This window comes from Zingiber officinale, chromosome 4B (genome assembly GCF_018446385.1).
Source record: "Zingiber officinale cultivar Zhangliang chromosome 4B, Zo_v1.1, whole genome shotgun sequence".
Lineage (NCBI taxonomy): Eukaryota > Viridiplantae > Streptophyta > Magnoliopsida > Zingiberales > Zingiberaceae > Zingiber > Zingiber officinale.
In genome coordinates this window covers 3,758,964-3,777,971 of record NC_055993.1, presented here as the reverse complement: position 1 = coordinate 3,777,971, position 19,008 = coordinate 3,758,964, and the positions used below count along the sequence as shown (strand labels likewise).

The 19,008-nt window shown below is 36.9% G+C and overlaps 1 protein-coding gene across 1 annotated transcript; it reads left to right on the top strand.

Annotated features, from left to right (window-relative positions):
- Positions 1–812: 812 nt before the first annotated feature.
- On the top strand, positions 813–17,369 carry LOC121974467 (E3 ubiquitin-protein ligase RNFT1-like). Its single transcript, XM_042525543.1, has 8 exons — positions 813–1,729; positions 2,384–2,460; positions 4,176–4,344; positions 6,341–6,429; positions 10,325–10,489; positions 10,628–10,705; positions 13,307–13,410; positions 16,898–17,369. The coding sequence occupies exons 1-8, from the start codon at positions 1,102–1,104 to the stop codon at positions 17,001–17,003; spliced, it is 1,416 nt and encodes a 471-aa protein (XP_042381477.1). The 5' UTR covers positions 813–1,101; the 3' UTR covers positions 17,004–17,369.
- The last annotated feature ends 1,639 nt before the right edge of the window (positions 17,370–19,008 follow it).

The window sequence follows — 19,008 nt, the reverse complement described above, 5'->3', positions numbered from 1 at the left end:
GGGCTCCTTTCTAGTCTTTGTGAATAAGAACATGAATGATATTGATTATTAAAGTTGTCAATTTGGATTGAGCTCGTTGGGTTGGCCCGTCTTGCCAAATAATTTAAATGATTTGGATTTAAATTTTATCAACCCATTAAAAAACGGGCCTAAACAGGGCAACACGTGTGGGTTGTGGATCTAGGTGAGTCGACCAGTGCTGGTTGAAAACAATATCTAAAACTGAAAATTAAAATGAAAAATTGAATAGACATGACAAAATATAAAAATTCTCTCTCTCTTGTATATATATATATATCTCGTGAGTTGACTCACCTAACTTGTAACCTATTGGATTAGGTTGAAGATTTCTCAATCCGCCTTGTTAAAATAGCGGGTCAGCCTGTTGTGCCAAATGATAAATTTTAATACTATTGATTGTGAGGAAATGGTGCATTGAATTGTAAAGTATATATATATATATATATATATATATATATATATATATATATATATATATTTTGTTAGCATTAGGTATTTAGCATATGTCGACTAATTTTTGAATGATCGATTCAGTCTATAGAAATTTTTATTGACTATCAGAATAAATTGAAAATTGTTCAGAAGGGATGATTCATCAGTTTAATATTTTTAGATTAAGTATTCATTAAATAAAATTTATGTATTAATTTATTAAAATTGAAATTCGGTATTATATATGTATTGGAAGTACCCTAAATGATAAATTCGATAAACTTTAGAAGGTCCATTTTATGTATATTAAAAAATTAATTAATATTAAGGGTTGGTGGCGGCCGTGATCTAACATCGAACATCAAAGTCATCGATGATCATTTCCGTAACGGGGTCAGCATGAAAGACCCTCCTCTGCTTCCGCGATCAGTCAAAGAGAATAGTCAGCCTTAAAATAGAAGGCTGGATTTTTAGTCGATAGATAGAAGAAGGTAGAAGAAGAGGAGGGGAAACAAAGTTCCAATCGTTGAGCATTCTCTTCCCGTGCATTCGATCGTAGTTTAGGGTTTTCTTTGGCTCCCAAAAAGCATTCCGCCCCCTTTCTGGATCTGCCGCACAATCTCCGTCTGGTCGATTCGATCGCCGGCCATGGAATCGTCCCCCGCGAGCCCCGATTCCAACCGTGGGCAAGGCGGTGCTGGCGAAATGGGCTTCTCAAGGAGATACGGAAACCGCCTTGCGCCCTCCTCTTTGGTCCACGCGCTTTTGGAGTATTCCGGAGTCTTGCGGGAGCGGGCGAACCAGTCGGAGAACGAAAGTTTGGTCGTTGGAGCGATGCGAGATGGGCAGATCGGGGATGCTTCTCCTCCCAGCGGAAGCGGGGAGGTTGCTATAAGGATAATCTCGGTCGAGGATCAGGAGCGTCTCCGGATGGGGCCAAATCAGGCCCAGCACCTGGCAGCTGGGTCGTATCAGGTGGTGAGCCCCGGCGGAAATGGCGACTCAAGAGAACTGTTCACTGTTTTGTCCGAGAGGCTTGGAAGAGATGGAGTGAACGAAATTGGCGTAGGGGATGTTGATTCTTCTTCAGCATTACCGGATGCTATGTCGAGCAATAGTGGTCAGAGCACGGACGGCGAGGCAAACACACCCACTGCTAATGTTAGGGACTCTGCGAACCAGAGATACAATATCCAACCGATTGCTAGGTGGATTGAGCACATACTGCCGTTCTCGTTGCTTCTTTTAGTAGTGTTCATCAGACAGCATCTGCAAGGTATTTTCTATCAGGTTGAAGTTTTTAATTTCTTGCCTGTTGTGTCATGAAATTAGTTATATAGACTATTTGACCATAACCTTTATATGCGAACTACAATGATAATGCTTCATGTGATGTGTCTGAATCAGTTGGTTGTCTTTCTTATTTAAGAGGGTTTCCTAGGTTTCAATTTTTTCTTGTAAATTAATAACTGTTAGACACTATTGTTTCATCACGTTTTATTTGTATGCAATTTAACATGCACTTATATGTTGTTTTCAATTATTTCATTCGAACATCATTTGTTTTCTTGGTCGATGCACATTCATTATCTGATTGAATAGAACTTTTATCTCTAATACAATATTTTATTTTTATTTGATCTTCATTTGCTTGTTGCTTCAAATAGTTACTCTTGAAGTTTTTTGGCTTCAAGAATATTCACTATAAAGTAGAATATTTGAACTTGCACAAAATCTCCCTCTTGAATGATTTAAATCTTTAGATGTTCTGTTGCACTTCATATTTAATACCTCTAATTTTTCATATCGCACAAGTACTTGGATATGTTTGTTTATTTATTTATTTACCTTTTGCTTCTTGACTGCTTCATGCAACAATTCATTTTCTTCCAACTTTATAAATAATTTACGTTTTGAAAAACATCTGCAGGTTTCTTCATCACTATTTGGATTGCTACAGTGTTGTTCAAATCAAATGACATTTTGAGAAAGCAAACTGCTTTAAAGGTTGGATATTGTATGTATATGTTTTAATATAGTGTACCTAAGTCCAAATATTTTTTTGTTATCTTCTTTTCTCCTTAACCACCATCTACATATGGATACTTGATTGAGAACTAGAAGATTCATCAACAAGACAACAAATACATGCATCTGTAGATTTTTCCAAAGAAAATATTTAACACACTCGTTTTCATAAAATGATAAACTTAGCAATCAGTGATGATTGACAAAAATAGCATATACCTGCTACATAACAAAATAAAATTTAGGTTTGCAAATCCTATTAATAGATAAACATGTAGTTCTTATGAAAATCTTCAAGATTTGATGGCAATATTGGTAATCTTCATTAGAAATTTAATCATCACTAACTTCTTCGTAATCAAGCACAGTAGTTCTATTACAAAACTTGGTGGCAGTTCTATTACAAAGCTTAGTGTTGGACTCAAGATTACCAGTTAAGAGAAGGAAACTTATATTAATTTTTTTTAGGGATGCAAAATACTATAAAGAATCAATAATTTTTAAAAAAGTGTGACAATCTCTTATAATTGTTTAAAGGGAAGAAAAAATTTAGGGCGGGGTGGGCCCAGCCCTAGTCCCCTTGTGTTGGCCCCTGACAAACCACCTCCTTCATTTAGATACCTCATTAGCTCTCAAAATTTTGGTAGTCAGATCCCATGAAGCTTGATTGAAAGTGTGACCTTTTCATTATCATAAACCATCAGGTAGTGTTTCTATACATGTCATACTATTTTCTACCAAGGGAGCTCTTTCTTTCTTCTTTTGTCAATCCATTTTGTACACGTTAAATTGAATATACACAATATTAGTTAAGCTGAACAGAAAAAACTTACTAATTTAGGCTAGGTTAGCTAGTTTAATATTAAAATAATGTGTGATTACATATGCATATACTGTGATATGTGATGCAATGAAGCACTGCATGTGCATGGACGAACTGTTATTTGAGACAATGCAAATTCCCATCTAGTTTTGAAAAGATTAATGATAAATGAAGAGGAGGGAAAACCTTACTATAATTGTATGGTCGCTCTTTCCCAGATTGGCGAATTCGTTTGAGTCATAAGCAGTTGAAAGGTTGCATGTCCATGCATCAACCCTCTTTGTCTTAGGGCCCACAAAGATAGGACCCACACACTTTCAGTAAAACAGGTAGATTTTACCAGCCACCAGGGTTGCATCATCCATCATTGTTCTTTTCTTATCTTTTTCACTTTTGATATATCTGAAGTACTCAACTGCTGTCTTTAATCCTGTAAACACCATAATTTATTGAAAATTTTATAGTAAAAGATTGCGTCATATCCAGCTAACTTTACCTAGATATGCTCAGTTCTTTTTATTAAGTACTAAAATTGACTTTATTGAAATTAATAAAACAGCAGGAAACTCAACCTTGCTCCTTGAATTCTCTTTCTCTGTAGTATGAAAAGATTCATTATAAGAATCAGCTATGCAATGCATGCCTCAAAAAGCAGGGACTCCACATTTAGCATTATCTATTGCCCTCACATGCATATATCAAAGAACATGTATGCCGATGTATGTTATATTGTCAATAAAATTTCTGTCTTAATTGTTTGATTTCTTGTGCTTTTGAAGAATCATTTTTTACATTGTTTATGTATTGGACATACTTTCTTCTTGTTTTCATAAAATGATTTGTATTTTGACAAATTCACTTGTAATTGCAGGGCGAGCGAAAAATACCTATACTTGTTGGAATTGCTCTAGCCTTCACAATTCATTTACTTGGTGTGTACTGGTGGTGCAGGAATGATGACCTTCTATACCCATTTATCATGCTAGCTCCCAAAGAAATACCTCCATTCTGGCAGGCCTTATTTATCATTATGGTTAATGGTACTCTTCCATGCTGGCTACTTTTGTTTTTTGGGATTAAGGCTATCTTGTATCATTGCTTTGCTTGATCCGCATGCTATACGATACACAGTATAATGTGAGGTAGGACAATCCATAGAGGTTTTAAGGTTGCTATTTTCTTCTGGTGGAAGGAGTGAGCGAATTGCAGAAAACCAAACTTGCCAGTGGCAAAGAATTTATGAAATCTGATCTATGAGAAATTTTTGTTCTTCATTGACAGAAAGGTTCTTCCCTTTCCTAGTCTTGTGTAATCTTGACTGTTACAACCATACCCTATTGTTGATCCTATGGAACAATTGTTAATTTTATTCACTCATTCTAAATTGTCTCAAACAATGGATTTAAGGCTCTTAATCTAGGCTTTGACAACCAAATAAAATAGACCAGGTCAAATTAATACTAGTAGAATACTTCTTAATTCAACAAAACAAACTATATAGAATTTGAAAAGCAAATCCAATATTTGAACTGCTTTGCTTTATTTAGATCTATAATTTGTGACAAATATTGGCTATTTGCACTAGGCAGTACCTTCTATAAACAGAATATATTTTAATAGAAAAAGTCTTGTTTCTTTACAATATTACTATTAGGTTCTCAACAATTTAGTTTAATGATATCAAAAAGCTCCAACTTGCTACAGATATAATCAATTCTAGGACTTCTGAAAGCATTAGCTAATAGATATTCTAATTGGATGTTAAAATTGACAAAAGATATATGATGTCCTTAGATTGTATCTTCTCTGTAACAAAATGATAATCTATGATCTATCTATGTGGTTTCTCTCTCATGAAAGATTAGCGTGGAGACAATGCGTATGCTAGCATTGATTACACAAGATAACTCAGGATCAAAATTCAGCTCATCCATTAGCAATTTGGGCCACACTAGCTCATGTGTGATTAGAGTCATAGCCTTGAATTTTACTTTTGCACTTAATTTTTACACCAAAGTTTGTTTCTTGCTTTCTAAGATATTAATTTTCTGCCTTGAAGAACACAACAACCTATTTTGCTGGGGAACCTACCTAATCTGCGGTAGCATATCCTGAAACCTAAAGGTGTTGTATATCATAACATAAGAGTTCTCTGCCTTGGGCGACCTTGAGATACTGAAGACTGCCTCCTAATGATTTACATGGAGACTCAAGAAATGACTGATTGCAGTTATAGCAAATGTGATGACCAGTATTGATGAGCTAATTTCCCAATCACTCTGTGATATTTTCTTGGATTATAGATAATGACTCCCCTGTCCTGATAGTAGTGTATAACATTTGGATCCATAAGATGGTCGGCAAGTTTAGTACCTAAGACACTAGTTGCTTTGAGCATATTAAGTTCATGGTTTTACTGTAAGATATAGATATCTCCTAATTGATCAATCTCAAAAATTAAAATTCTTCTTCCTTTTCCACTTGTTCTTCTCCTCCTCATTTCCACTCTCTTTATGCCTCATCGGTGCCACCAACACCACTTGTTGGCACACCGACACAACAATAGTACTATTTCATTTTGGTTGCATATCAAAAAACTTTAGCTTGGAACAAGATTTTAAAACTAGGTTTAAAATTCTCATTTGTATGTTGAGAAGTGGCAGTGCTAAGACAACTTTTCTAGCATCTTTTACTTGCAACTTCATTAGACAATGAGTGCAAGACAATTGCAAATTTATTGAATTCCTCTTAATGGAGACTGAGAAGGCACAATTAATGTTTAGAAGAATGATGACATGTTAGTGTTATTGGTGACACTTTCGGAAGATGGATCAGCCATAACATTTGTTGCTAGGGATTCGTCTTTTTTCGCCCATTTTTTCCAAACATTCTAGCAGAAAAATCTTGCACTTTTTGTTGATGAATATTTGAAATTGGTTGATTTTTATGAACTAAATTGTGCTCTTTTTTTTTTTTGCTCATTTATTGATCTTCCTTTCCTGAGTGCATCATATAATTGATTTTATTGTTTTCCAGATACAATGGCGCGGCAAGCTGCTATGGTGGTCAAGTGTGTTCTGTTGATGTACTTCAAAAATAGTAGGGGCCCTAAATATCGAAAGCAGGTAATTCAATTTAAAATTTCTATTAGTTGCTCTTTTAGATTAGTTCCTCTTTGTACTGAACTGGGTTGTGAATTGTTTGGGGCATAATAAATATGGAGACTATCCAAATTACTTATTAGATTTAGTTGCTTTTGATATGCATACAAAATTTATTGAGCAATTTTAACAAAATGAATGCACGAAAGTTGTTAAGACAGTTGAAGGAATAGAATAATACTATTTAAACCACGCACATGTTGGAGAAGACCATAACATAATCTGCTTTTCAGTAGATAATAATTTCCTTAAATAGCCTGAAATTGATAACCTAGGAAATTAAATTTGCAATGATGAATTTAAAATTTTGAAAGATGCAGGAAAAGGAAATAAATTAGGATGCTAGTATCTGCAAGTAGTTGAAAGAGCAAAAGAATATTAGGGGAGAGCTCATACTTAGGGAACTGATTTGAAGGGATGGCTCACAGAAGGGAGTAGTGTGAAACAGAGAGGTTGATCTTCTTCAAATCTTGAGCCTTGCTTTGGTCAGGGAAACCTTAAGAAGAACCTTAAAATAGAATTGTTTCAAAAATCAAATCGAAAAAAAATAATTCAATGCTATTAGCTAAAAGAGAACAATGACATAATACCCAAACATAAGACTTGATAGTTCAACTAGCAAGGTGGGGCCAAACTTTTATGGCTAATGTGTTAGACATGTAGGTTTAGTCATACTTTATTGTGTACTCATATATTATTATTAGATATATTTTAGTATAGTGGATATGTGTGAAATTGTTTTAGTTTATCAGAACAAAATATTTTATCTCTCTCAACTTGAAACAAGAGTGAAGTCTCTCTTTTCAATCCTTTTATGGGGAGTCCACAAGCATAGGCTCACTGTGTTGGAGTTGTCTTCTCTCCTCTCATGCACTTTCCTAGTTACATAAAATGTTCTTATTTATTGTTAATTTACACACAGGCTCCACTATTTTTACACTTTAACAGTTTATTTGACCATTTATCTATGCACCCACAAGTTGTGTCAAGAACAAAACTTCGACGCTCATCCAATCGATCCTTAACATGGGTTTCTCTCCTTTTTTATTGGTTACCACGATTAACTGTGATTGCATTTGCAAATCCACTCTAACCATTGATTCTCTTTCCTCTTCCATTCAAGCAAAACAACTCAATGCAGATTCATCACCCTCTTCTCCTCGCTACTGTTTCCCTATTATATGAATGTGAGGGTTGCCAGCCCAAGGAACGGGTTGAAACTATTACTGAGTTTAGAGATTGGCTAAAGAAAAGGTTGAATGGGTGCTTGGCTCTCAATATCTCAAGTGCGTGCCATGCAACACAGAAAATTGTGCTGCAAGCTCTCACAAAGAAGCAAGGGAGCTCGCGCAAAGGATGCTTGCGAGTGCGAGGGTCCTCAGGTGGAGGATGTGTGGTTGCGAGGGTGCTTGCGCAGAGGACATGATTGTGTTTGCGGGTGACAACAAAGCAAACACATGGTGGACATATGGTTGAGAAGCCATATGGACTCTGGACTGAGATTGAGACATTGGGACGACATGGAAGTTGTGCATGAACAGGAACTAGGCGGGGATGGTAATCAACAAGAAGATAGGGTGACTCGATACCAAGTTAAGGGAAAATAAATATTACAGAAAAAATTCCTTAGGGTTCTCTTTCCCCCTTTCTCCTTCTATCATTTACAAAATATTGTCATAAATATGCACTTAACTATTATAATATTGACATATTGATCCCTACACTATTACATATCGAACAACTTCCAATACAACACTGTATGAGAGGATGAAACTAAAGGTATTAATTGCCGGTCTGCCACTTTGCTAGGTACAAGCTACAAGCCCGCAATCCTAGGAGATTGTCACTTTGTTTTTTTTAACTCCATGATCAATTAGAAGATTTGTCGTCTTAGATTTGAATTTTGTAACAAGTTGTAGTTGTATAATATTTTTGAACTAACCTAAGTGGGAGCATTAGGGACTAGTGTTAACAATGGAAAAAATATATTCTTAGTTAAGTTGGTACAGATGTTGGGCTACAGTGCAGCTTGCCTTGCCACAATTGAGAGGAGTATTAAATAATATTTTGTTCATAGTGAAATTTGACATATGAAGGGGAGAGCCTTGGCTCAACGGTAAAGTTGTTACTTTGTGACCAAAAGGTCACGGGTTCGAATTTTGGAAACAACCTCTTGCAAAAAGTAGAGTAAGGCTGCGTACAATGGATCCTTCCTCGGGACCCTGCATAGCGGGAGCTTCGTGCACCGGGTTGCTTTTTTTTTTAGTGAAATTTGACATGGAAGAAATAGTGTCCAAGGTTTAAAATCTCGACTCGTGCCAAGGTTTCGGTCCCAGACCGAAATGATACGATTTCGGTATAGAATCGTGCCGTACTGATACAATTTCGGTATTTTTTTTATTTATATATAGTAATTATTAGATAAATATATTTATTGTATATAATTTAAAAATAAATTGTATATTAATTTTATATAAGTTCTTCATTATTAAACAACTTAATATTGTTAAAAAAATTAAATATAATTTTCTTTAAAGAAAATTAATCTATCAATAACTCGAATTAAAATTGATACATAACCTTTATAGTTCTCCAATATCCAGATCAAATAATCATAATTATATAAATTAATATAAAATACTATTTTATAGATAATAATTATATAAATTAACTATTTATTTATTTAAATAATATATATTTAAAATAGTAAAAAAAATTAGAATATCAATTAAACATTAAAATAGTAAAAAAATACAAAATAATTTTAAAAATATCAGAATATAAATTTGATTTATTAGAATTTTTATAAAATTTTTAAATTATTTTTAGAATTTTTAAATCTATTTTACAACTTTTAAATACAATTTAAAACATTAAAAATAATTTCAGAATATTATTTAATAAATTTATTATTTTTTTATATTTTAAATATATTTTTTATATTTTATTGGGATAATTTAATTAGGGTTTATAAAAGTCTCTTCAAAATATCACACATAAGTAGGAATTGTTTAAAAAAGGACAGCTCGGTGCACGAACTCCCGCTATGCGAGGTCTCGGGGAATGATCCATTGTACGCAGTTTTACCCTACTTTTTGCAGGAGGCTTTTTCTAAGATTTGAACTCGTGACCTTTTGGTCACAAAGCAACAACTTTACCATCGCGCCAAGGCTCTCCTTCTTAAGTAGGAATTGTTTGATTTATTAAATTGTAATATTAGTTTTGCACAGTAAACCCGCACACCCCTGCGACTCCCGACACCCTCGTGATGCCTCCTACGGCGCCGGAGGCGTCCAACAATGCCTCCGGCGGCACCGGAAGCGTCCGGCGACACCTCCAGCATTACCGGAAGCGTCCCGCGATGCTTTCGGTTCCGCCATCGCATCGCGATGCCTCCGACGACATCAGAAGTGTCTAGCAATGCATCCCTATTGCTCGAGACGCGCGCGCTTAACGTGCCAGTTTCGCTTTGCCGGCGGAATGATAAAAACCGTCCGTGCCGGGCGGCACGAAACGACATTTTAATCACTGATAGTGTCTCAGGTGGATGCTTGACATATAATGTACACAATTAATTCAGTTCACATATTAAATTCCAAGTTCACATGCGGTTTTCCGAGGATTAATTCAGAGGTAATATAGCATCCTCAAGTGGGCATTTTTATGCTTCTGAACTAGCATAATTATGGAGATACCTTCCTAAGAAGGTGACATGAATAAATCATTGAATTTTAATGGCAGATTCGACATGGTAAATCACGTTTTGTTAGACTTGTGTTTATTTCAGTTCAATAAATATTTACCTTTATAACAGTATCATTTAATGATTAGGCAAGTTTACTAGTCTTCTTCTTTTTAGGGCCAAATGCTAACTCTTGTTGAATACCTGCTGCTTTTGTACCGTGGCTTGTTGCCAGCACCTGTTTGGTATCGTTTTTTTCTGAACAAAGAATATGGAAGCATCTTTTCCTCTCTAATTACAGGACTCTACCTTACCTTCAAGTTGACATCAATTGTTGAGAAGGTAGTTTCTACTCTTTTAAAGTATCCAGTATATGGTTTCTTGAGCTTGTGTTACCTGTTTTATTTTATATTGGAGTCTCAGTGAACAAATTGTGCCTTCTTAGATGTCAAGAACCTAACATTTCATTTTCGGTTCCAGGTTCAATCTTTTGTCGCTGCTGTAAAGGCGCTATCGCGCAAAGAAGTACATTATGGTTCTTATGCAACAATGGAACAGGTTTCAGTCTTTATTTCATTGATGATCATATGCAATTTTTTTTTTTTAAATTTTTGCATGTAGGATTGAGTCATGTTTTCTTGAAATGATATCCCTAGTCTACTCAACTTGGTTACGTCTGTGATTAATGGTCCCTGTCATTAGCAGGTTGATCTTAATTGCCAAAATGTGAGACAAATAATTTCTTTGAAATTTATGCAATCTGTTACCCAGATATGGACAAAATTTCACTCTCAAGCACCGATGTGCAGTATGGTTGTGAGGCAAGCTGATAGAATCTGTTTCACTACTGAGGGGTAGTAAAGGATGGAGAATTTTATCTGTTTACTATTTTTATTTTATTTTGCTCTTGGACTAAATTTTCCATCCATGACCCTATTCATATCTTGGTGTAGTACTTTTAACCCTCGATCAGAATGAGGTGAGTTGGTGTCCCAGACTGTGTTGAGCATGAACCCTAGCAGGGAGGGATCTTGAGCGACAAAGGAGAAAATCCAATAAGGAGGAGAATTAGACAAAAGAGGATCATGCACCTTTGATAATGTCACGGAACAATTTAGAGTATCGTTGTGCCTCTCATCGTCACATGGCTCATGCAATACTTCAATCCTCTTTTTTCCAGAGGATATGATTATATGCTTGAGGACAAACCACTTTAAGGTAGGGTGGATGTTGCAGGCATAGCTTGGAATAGGGGTGTAAACGAATCGAATCGAGCCGAATATGTAGAAAAATTAGGTATATTCGAGTTCGAGCTCGATTCGAAGCTCGAAAAATTCAAAATGTTTGGTTCGAGTTCGATTCGAATTAGGGATTGCCGGCTTGGGTTCGAGTTCGGCTCGAAATATTCGAACATGTTTGCGAACTATTCGAATTATTGCTCGAAAATAGGTTCGAAAGGCTCGAAATTTATTTATTTAATATATATTTAACTTATATTAATAAATATTAAGGCTCGCGAGCGGTTGGAACAATATAATTTGGGCTTGAGTTCGGCTCGAAAAAAAGTTCGAACATGTTCGAATTCGATAAATTCGAATACGAATCGAATATTTTTCGAGCTGGCTCGATTCGTTTGCAGCTCTAGCTTGGAATCTTGTCCCGTGCCGAGTGGCATGGTCGAAATGTATCATTTCGATAAATTATCGAAATTTGATACTACTCAACACACGTAAATCAATTGTATGTTGTTGGGTCAATCATATTAATGACTATCATGTCACACCACCCCTTGACATACTATAAAACATGTCGAGATAAATTGAAATAATATTGATTTATTTTTTGTAATTTTTATGTATAATACATTGTCAAAATTGTACCCTTCTAGATGGGACATAAAGTTGGAAGTTAAGTTCTCTTCTTTTTATCTTCCTCTTTTCTCCTCCAATTCTCCAACGGTACTAGACATTGAAACACCAGTATTGAAACAGTATGTTCCATTTAAACTCTGAAATGCCAGCACAGCTTGAGACTTTGAACCTTGGTTGCAGGTTGCTCCATTTGCAAATATGTGGAGTGTGATGTATGGAGTGGTTATGCAATTGTAGTTGTGTGGCGGGGAGTAATATGGTACATTATGGTATTTTGTGGGTGATTGATGGTAGTGAGCCTAGATGTGGCATTACTTGTAGTAGTCTGGTGTTGTGGATTTAGGTGTTACCAGATTAGAACTAGATTAACACTAGAACTATATACTTGAGATGTGAACCCATTGTAACCATTAAATAGGTATACATTGGAAGAAAGAATGGACAAGAAATTCATAGCCCAACCATTTTTTTCCTATTCTTTACTGAAGATCTTGTGCTCTCCTCCAAAATGAACACTAGTTATCATCATCCATTTAACAGATTCAGCACCATGACAATGTACATTAAGTTTCCAGATATCCATGGTTAGCCCAGTCAATTTAAAGTCAAAGATAAGGAACTCAGTTGCTAGAATTTTAGTTCGACTTATGGTGCAATATAATTTTGTCACAAGTGCTCAAAAAAACCATGCCATGGACTATCACAATTAACTGTAGGCAGTGAAGCAAACACAAGATTGATTGTATAAATGAAAAATAGTCCGATGTGGTTTTGGGATAGGATATTATTTTGTTCTCTTGTATGTGGATAGACAACATAGTGGATCCTGTTTAAACCATGATATCCCATTACACTGATGTAAACAATATCAACTTTTTTAAACATTTCTTATGTCTACCACTCTTTGTCATTTTGAGAGTAAACGTGAAAATAGGAGTTGGAACCACTTGGTTGAAAAGACAACATTGCAAGCACATGGGAGTATTTTATTGATTGGTTAAATAATTACATTATTTGCTTCAGACTTTTGAGTCAAGGTTTCAGTATCTAGATAATTGCTTAGCAGATAAATGCTGTGTTTATAGATTTGTTGGTTAGTGACACTTGAACTGTTGAACATCAACACCGTCATTCTGCCAATTTAATCTGAATAGGTCATTGCCAGATTTATCTATCTGCAAACAGAATTCTAGTGCTTTTTCTTCAATAATTGCTATATGGTTATCACCAGATTCTGTTAAGCAAAAAATCCTTATGAAGGTTTATCTTAATGTGTGAACTGATGCAGGTAGTTGCTTCTGGTGACCTATGCACTATTTGCCAGGAGAAGTTGCATATTCCAATCCTACTCAGCTGTAATCACATCTTCTGTGAAGATTGTGTCTCTGAATGGTAATGTCCCTTTGATCTACAGCCTTTTTCCTTCAGTCATAAGTTTACATGTTGTAGAATTTCCTGCCCACATTGTTATAATAATTTCTTTTAGTACATGAATGTATTCTATCTTCCATTCACCTTTCATACTTTATTAAGTCTATCCATGCCAACTTTCATGAGGAAACACTAGAACTATTTTTGCCTACATCATTGACATGGCTTTATCATTTTCTCACCTGTAACAAGGTGTCTTCCAACCTCATATTGGGAACATGATGATGATATTTAAATTCCATGAATAATACTCTTCTAAGCATCAGCATCCGCAGGGATACAATATTAATCTCTCTCTATAATCGTCCCATTAGCTGCTCAATCAAAATGCTGAAGTAAAAAATATCAAAGCCATGCTTCAAGTAGGACCACCTTGCACTGAACTTCACGCTGAAATCACAAAAACTTTAATACCTGAGGTTAGTGAGTCTGGTTGTGATAGTGACAACATGTTGATGGTTCAACGATAGTTATTAATTCATTAATTGCCCCCGGGGCAATGGTGCAGCGGCAAGTTTCCAGACATTTAAGGATCGAGGCGAATTAACGGATGAATTTTCCTTAATGAACGGTTGACCTAAGAGTGCTGGGATGATGGGTCGTCGTGTGAGTGCTTCCCGATTTACCCTAGTAGCGGGATACTTGGTGCTAATTTTTTTTTAAAAAAAAACAATAGTTATTAATTGATTCCTACAATCAAGAAAAGTTGCCCTTAAAGAAGCATTTCTGGCTTCTATTTGACTGTAAGTGTCCACTATAGAGCCTCATTTACTCTTGGAATTGCCTTTGCTCCAACAGAAGTGTCACTATAGACTTGCTAACATTTCCTACCACATTTCTAATATTTTTAAACTTACAAGTAATAAAAAAGGTAGTTATGTAAAATAAACAGTTATTATACCCTTTTAACTACATTTTTACTAGTATTTTCCCTATTAATATCCCACTTTAGTGGTTCAATTTGGAGGACCAAGTTGGTGATAGTTGAAGTATATCCTTAAGTCTATAGCGTCTACATCTGGAATCAGTCTAGGTTGTCTGCCTCATGCACACCAGATTATCTTATCCACTTGAATCTAGGGCTGTAAATGAGTCAAGCCGCTCGCGAGCAGATCAGTCAAAGCTCGACTCGAGCTCAGAGTTGACCGAGCTCGTCCAGCCTATTCAAGCTCGTTTAATTTAATATTCTAATATTTAAAATAATTACTACTTTAAAATTAAATAATAAGTTGAGGAGGTGTTTGTGGTTAGAGTGTTTCATTAGGTTGTTAGAGGTTGAAAGGTTCGAATCCTAGCTTGCGCACTTGTTTTTACATTTATATTCACTGTTTTCGAGTCGAGCCCATGATTAAATGGACGAGCCGAGCTCGAGCTCAAATTCAGAAACTCGCTCGAGCCGAGCCTCTTTAATTTTCTCGAGCTCGAGCTCGAGCTCGAGCCGACCCAAGCTTGAGCTCGGCTCGGCTCATTTGCATCTCTACTTGAATCAATTGGAAAGCCATGGTTTGCATGGGGATGCAGCATCGAATCAACCGGGATGAACATAGATATGGATGGAGATTACCATTATGGTGAGGTAGGGTTAGGCATGCAAAACATCATCTCTCATCTTAATTTCATTAGATTCATACTGGTAGATTGGATTTGAAAGGCAGGTTGTACTCGGCTATACTAATCTAGTATTCAATTATTTCTACTCCAAAGAGTTTGTTTCAGACCAGTGGCCAGGAGGAAAAGGAAAGATATCTTCCCAAAACCACTTGCTTGTAATGTACTTTGCTCTATAAGCGCAAAGATAATCCCTTGATTTGGATTCATTAACTTCATCTCTACAACCATTGTATTGGTTGTAGAACGCCTTGTCCATACGCTCGCATATTGAACTCTTTATGTTGCTCAACTCTCTTTTACACATTATCTCTTAAAGTTCAACATCTGGGGGACCATTGGACGGACTTCTCAAATCTTCAGGTACTTGTCCATGAGATGTTTTCCCCCAGAATCGTTATCCATGAACCCTTACCATCTCTGAGTGAGCAAATCAAACTTGAATAACATTATGATTTATTAAACTCTGATAATTTTTCCAATATGAGGTAAATTGTACTTTGGCAATGTAGTAGTATTATGCTTCCGTGTGCAACTTCCTGAACAATATAAAGCGATATTCAGAAAAGGTATTATTTTATCAAAAGTGATGATCAATCTAGAAATCCATACTAGTGTCAACAAATATACTCACACACCACACACTGAGAGGGGTAAAATTTATGAAAGATAAAAAAAAATTATTAGCCATCAAAATTGAACACAAGTGTTATCTCAAATTTGCTGACGGACTCGTGCAAACTTGAGTATAATGAATTGAAAGAACAATAGTACGCCTAGTTGTGTGAACATTGTCTTAGTTAGATGTGACATGATAATCAAACTCAGGTCATTTCCTCCATTCAGTAGTGCATGATTTGACCTCTCATTTATTTTAGCGACTAGACCAAGGTATATGTGCACATTCTTTGATGCCCCGGGGCTACGGTGCAATGGCAGAGGCGCTCCGGCCCCAAGCACTCGGACGGTCGACAGTCGACGACCAGAGGGTCGCCAAATGAGCCGCCAAATGGGTCGGGTCGTTACAATAAAAGGCGTCTTTTTATTGTAACGACCCGGCCCTTTGGCCTCTTGGGCGGCCCTTGCGGCTGCCCATTGGTGACCCTTATGTCGTCGGCCCATTTGGCGACCTCTAATGTCGTCGACCGACGACCCTTGGCTGTGCCGTTATTCACTAGGACTTTCCACCCTTGGCAGTGGATTTTTACCTTCCCCAGGATTCGAACTCTAGACCTCCAGGCTTAAGTACTAGAGTTTATGAATCCTGGTAGCCAAGTGAGCGTCGATTCCCAGCTACGTCGTACTATAGGAATTTTCCTTCGATGAAAAATCTGGGACATTGACTGGTGGCTGAGGAGCCGCTTGTGCTTCCGAATTTATCTAGTGGCCGGTTGGAAACTTCCATGAGGCCGGGTTAGATTAATCAGTTCGAAGAGCTGAATACCTAGATTAACAAATAAAAAAAAATGTTCACACTCTTTGATGCCTCTCCTCCCTAGGTTTTCCTGCTCAAAACCCTAGCAAAAACCAACTTGTTCTGCTGCTTGTTACTTTTTCAGACTCCTCTTAACAGGGCTCTGGTCTCAGGCCAAATGAGCCACACATGCATCTTTCGGCAGTGCTGTGCACATGGTTAGCCCTGGCACTCTGGTTGCCACATGAGCGATGCATCGCTTGTCTTGTGTGGTCAAGCCCTGGCCCTGGGTTGAAAGTAAAGCCCAACCGAAGTCAAAAGATGTTTTAGCTCCCATTTGAAACATGCTCGCTGTGTCTTCACACCCTTTGGAGAGTAATCGATTGATTGCTTGATATTAAGCTGGTTAATCATTGATCTTTTCAGGTTCGAGAGAGAAAGGACCTGCCCCTTGTGCCGAGCTGTGGTGAAACCGGCAGACATTAGATCATTTGCGGATGGTTCCACCAGCTTATTTTTCCAGCTCTTCTGATTTGTTGTACAAAAATTAGATGCCAACATTTTGGTCGAAAGTAACTGCGTGGGCTTCTTACGTTTGCATTATTGTCCAGTCTCCAACAGTTTCAGCACTCGCCCCATCTTATCTGGAGTGGCACAGACCAACAGTGACTGATATTGTGACCGAAGCCTCGTACCGCATTTATGCATTATATGGTAAATTTCGCCTTAGCACTTGAAAAATTCAACTTGTAGTTATTGTACATTGAATTTCCATTCCTTAGTTGTTAGAGATCCTTGGGCGAATTTTACATGTATTAACATTGCCAATTGACAGCCGTAATTTATTTCTTCTTTTTTAATTTCCAAAAGAAAATATTTCCCTTTTGATATCCATGCACACAGAAAGGCAAACAGAAGTGAGTTGTATTGGATGGTTGCTCTTTGCATTTATTTCTAAGTTTCTATGAGACTTGTTCTTCTCTGTTTTTTCCTGCGGACCCTGCTGAGATGAATGATAGCACGGTCCCAGTTAACGCAATTTTATACCGAGGAAGAAAAAGGAAAGAAAATATATATTTTATGTTTTCATATAATATATCGTTTTTATTCCATTTGGAATAAAAACAAGATGGTTTTAGATTTTTTTTTTTACATCAATAAAGAAACAGAGGAAAAACCGAAAAAGTACGTTGATTTTTTTTTTTATCATCTTATTTTCTTTTTTCGGAGAAAAGTTCGGCTGTATTAGAAAATAAAATTAAAACTTTTTTTTTTTTTTGTATGTTTACATTTAAAACTTAATTAATAAAACAAAAAAAATTTGCTTCCATTTTCTTTTCTCAAAAAAAGACGACGAGAAAGGTAATTTTCGTCAGAAATAATATATACATATTATATTTTGAACTCGAACATAAAACAAAAAAAGCGTGAATCTATTGTGCGCCTTTTTGTTATTTGACATTTCATAAGCTTTGCTGCCACAGAACAATATTTGAGCTACTATAATTAGGAATTTTGAGTCAGAATAACGTTTAGCATAAGCGAATATATATATATATATATATATATATATATATATATAAGTGCTCCCCTCAGTGCTTTCCTACGGTAGAGGTGACGTGGAACTTGTCACATCATCATCCGCTGTGGTGAGAAGTTTTTTGACGCGCTCCTTCGATCGCCTAGTTGCGAGCTCTCTCTCGATTGGTGAGCTCTCGTAGATGTGAGCCCTCTCCTGCCCAAAAAATCTCTCTCGCCGCAAGCCCTCTCTCGATCGGTGAGCTCTCCCTCGCCGCAAGCCCTCTCTCGATCAACGAGCTCTCCCTCGCCGAATCTGTCAACCGAATTGTCTCTCTCACCGAAGCTCGGACGCGAGCTCTCTCTGCATCAACTCGCTACGTTCTCGGTCTCGCAAGCCCTCTCTTGATCAGCTAGTTCTCCCTCGACGCAAGCCCTCTCCTTTCTGTCTAATATACAGACCGACGAACTAGGGCATCACTTGTCGACGCAAGCTCTCCCTATGCCACGATCAACCCTCAGCACCATACCACACAACTAGGTTTTCTCTCGCCTGGAAAATCCTTCTCCGGTAAAAGCTGATTTTTGTGCGATTTGTTTTTGTTACTCAAAGTGTTTAGCGTTTGAGATATCTTTTTGCGACTGAGATCACTTTTACATTTGAAATATCTTAGATCAGGATATTGTAGCAGTGTTCATAAATGAATCAAATTAAGAGTGACCGAATGTTAGCGGGGAGACCTGAAGTAGATCAGGGTGATCGGATGCTTGCGAGGAAGTCTGGAGCAGGTCAAAAGTGACCAGACACTTACGAAGAGGCCCGAAGCAGGGCAGGATGATCGATGCTTGTGAGAGGTCTGGAGCATGTCAAGAGTGACCAAATGCTTGTGGGGAGAATCGGAGTAGGTCAAGAGTGACCAGTTGATTGCGGAGAAGCCCAAACCATGAGAGTAATGGTGATCTTTCGTTTGAGGGGAGAATTGTTGGGAATATAATCAAAGTCCCACATGGGAAAGACA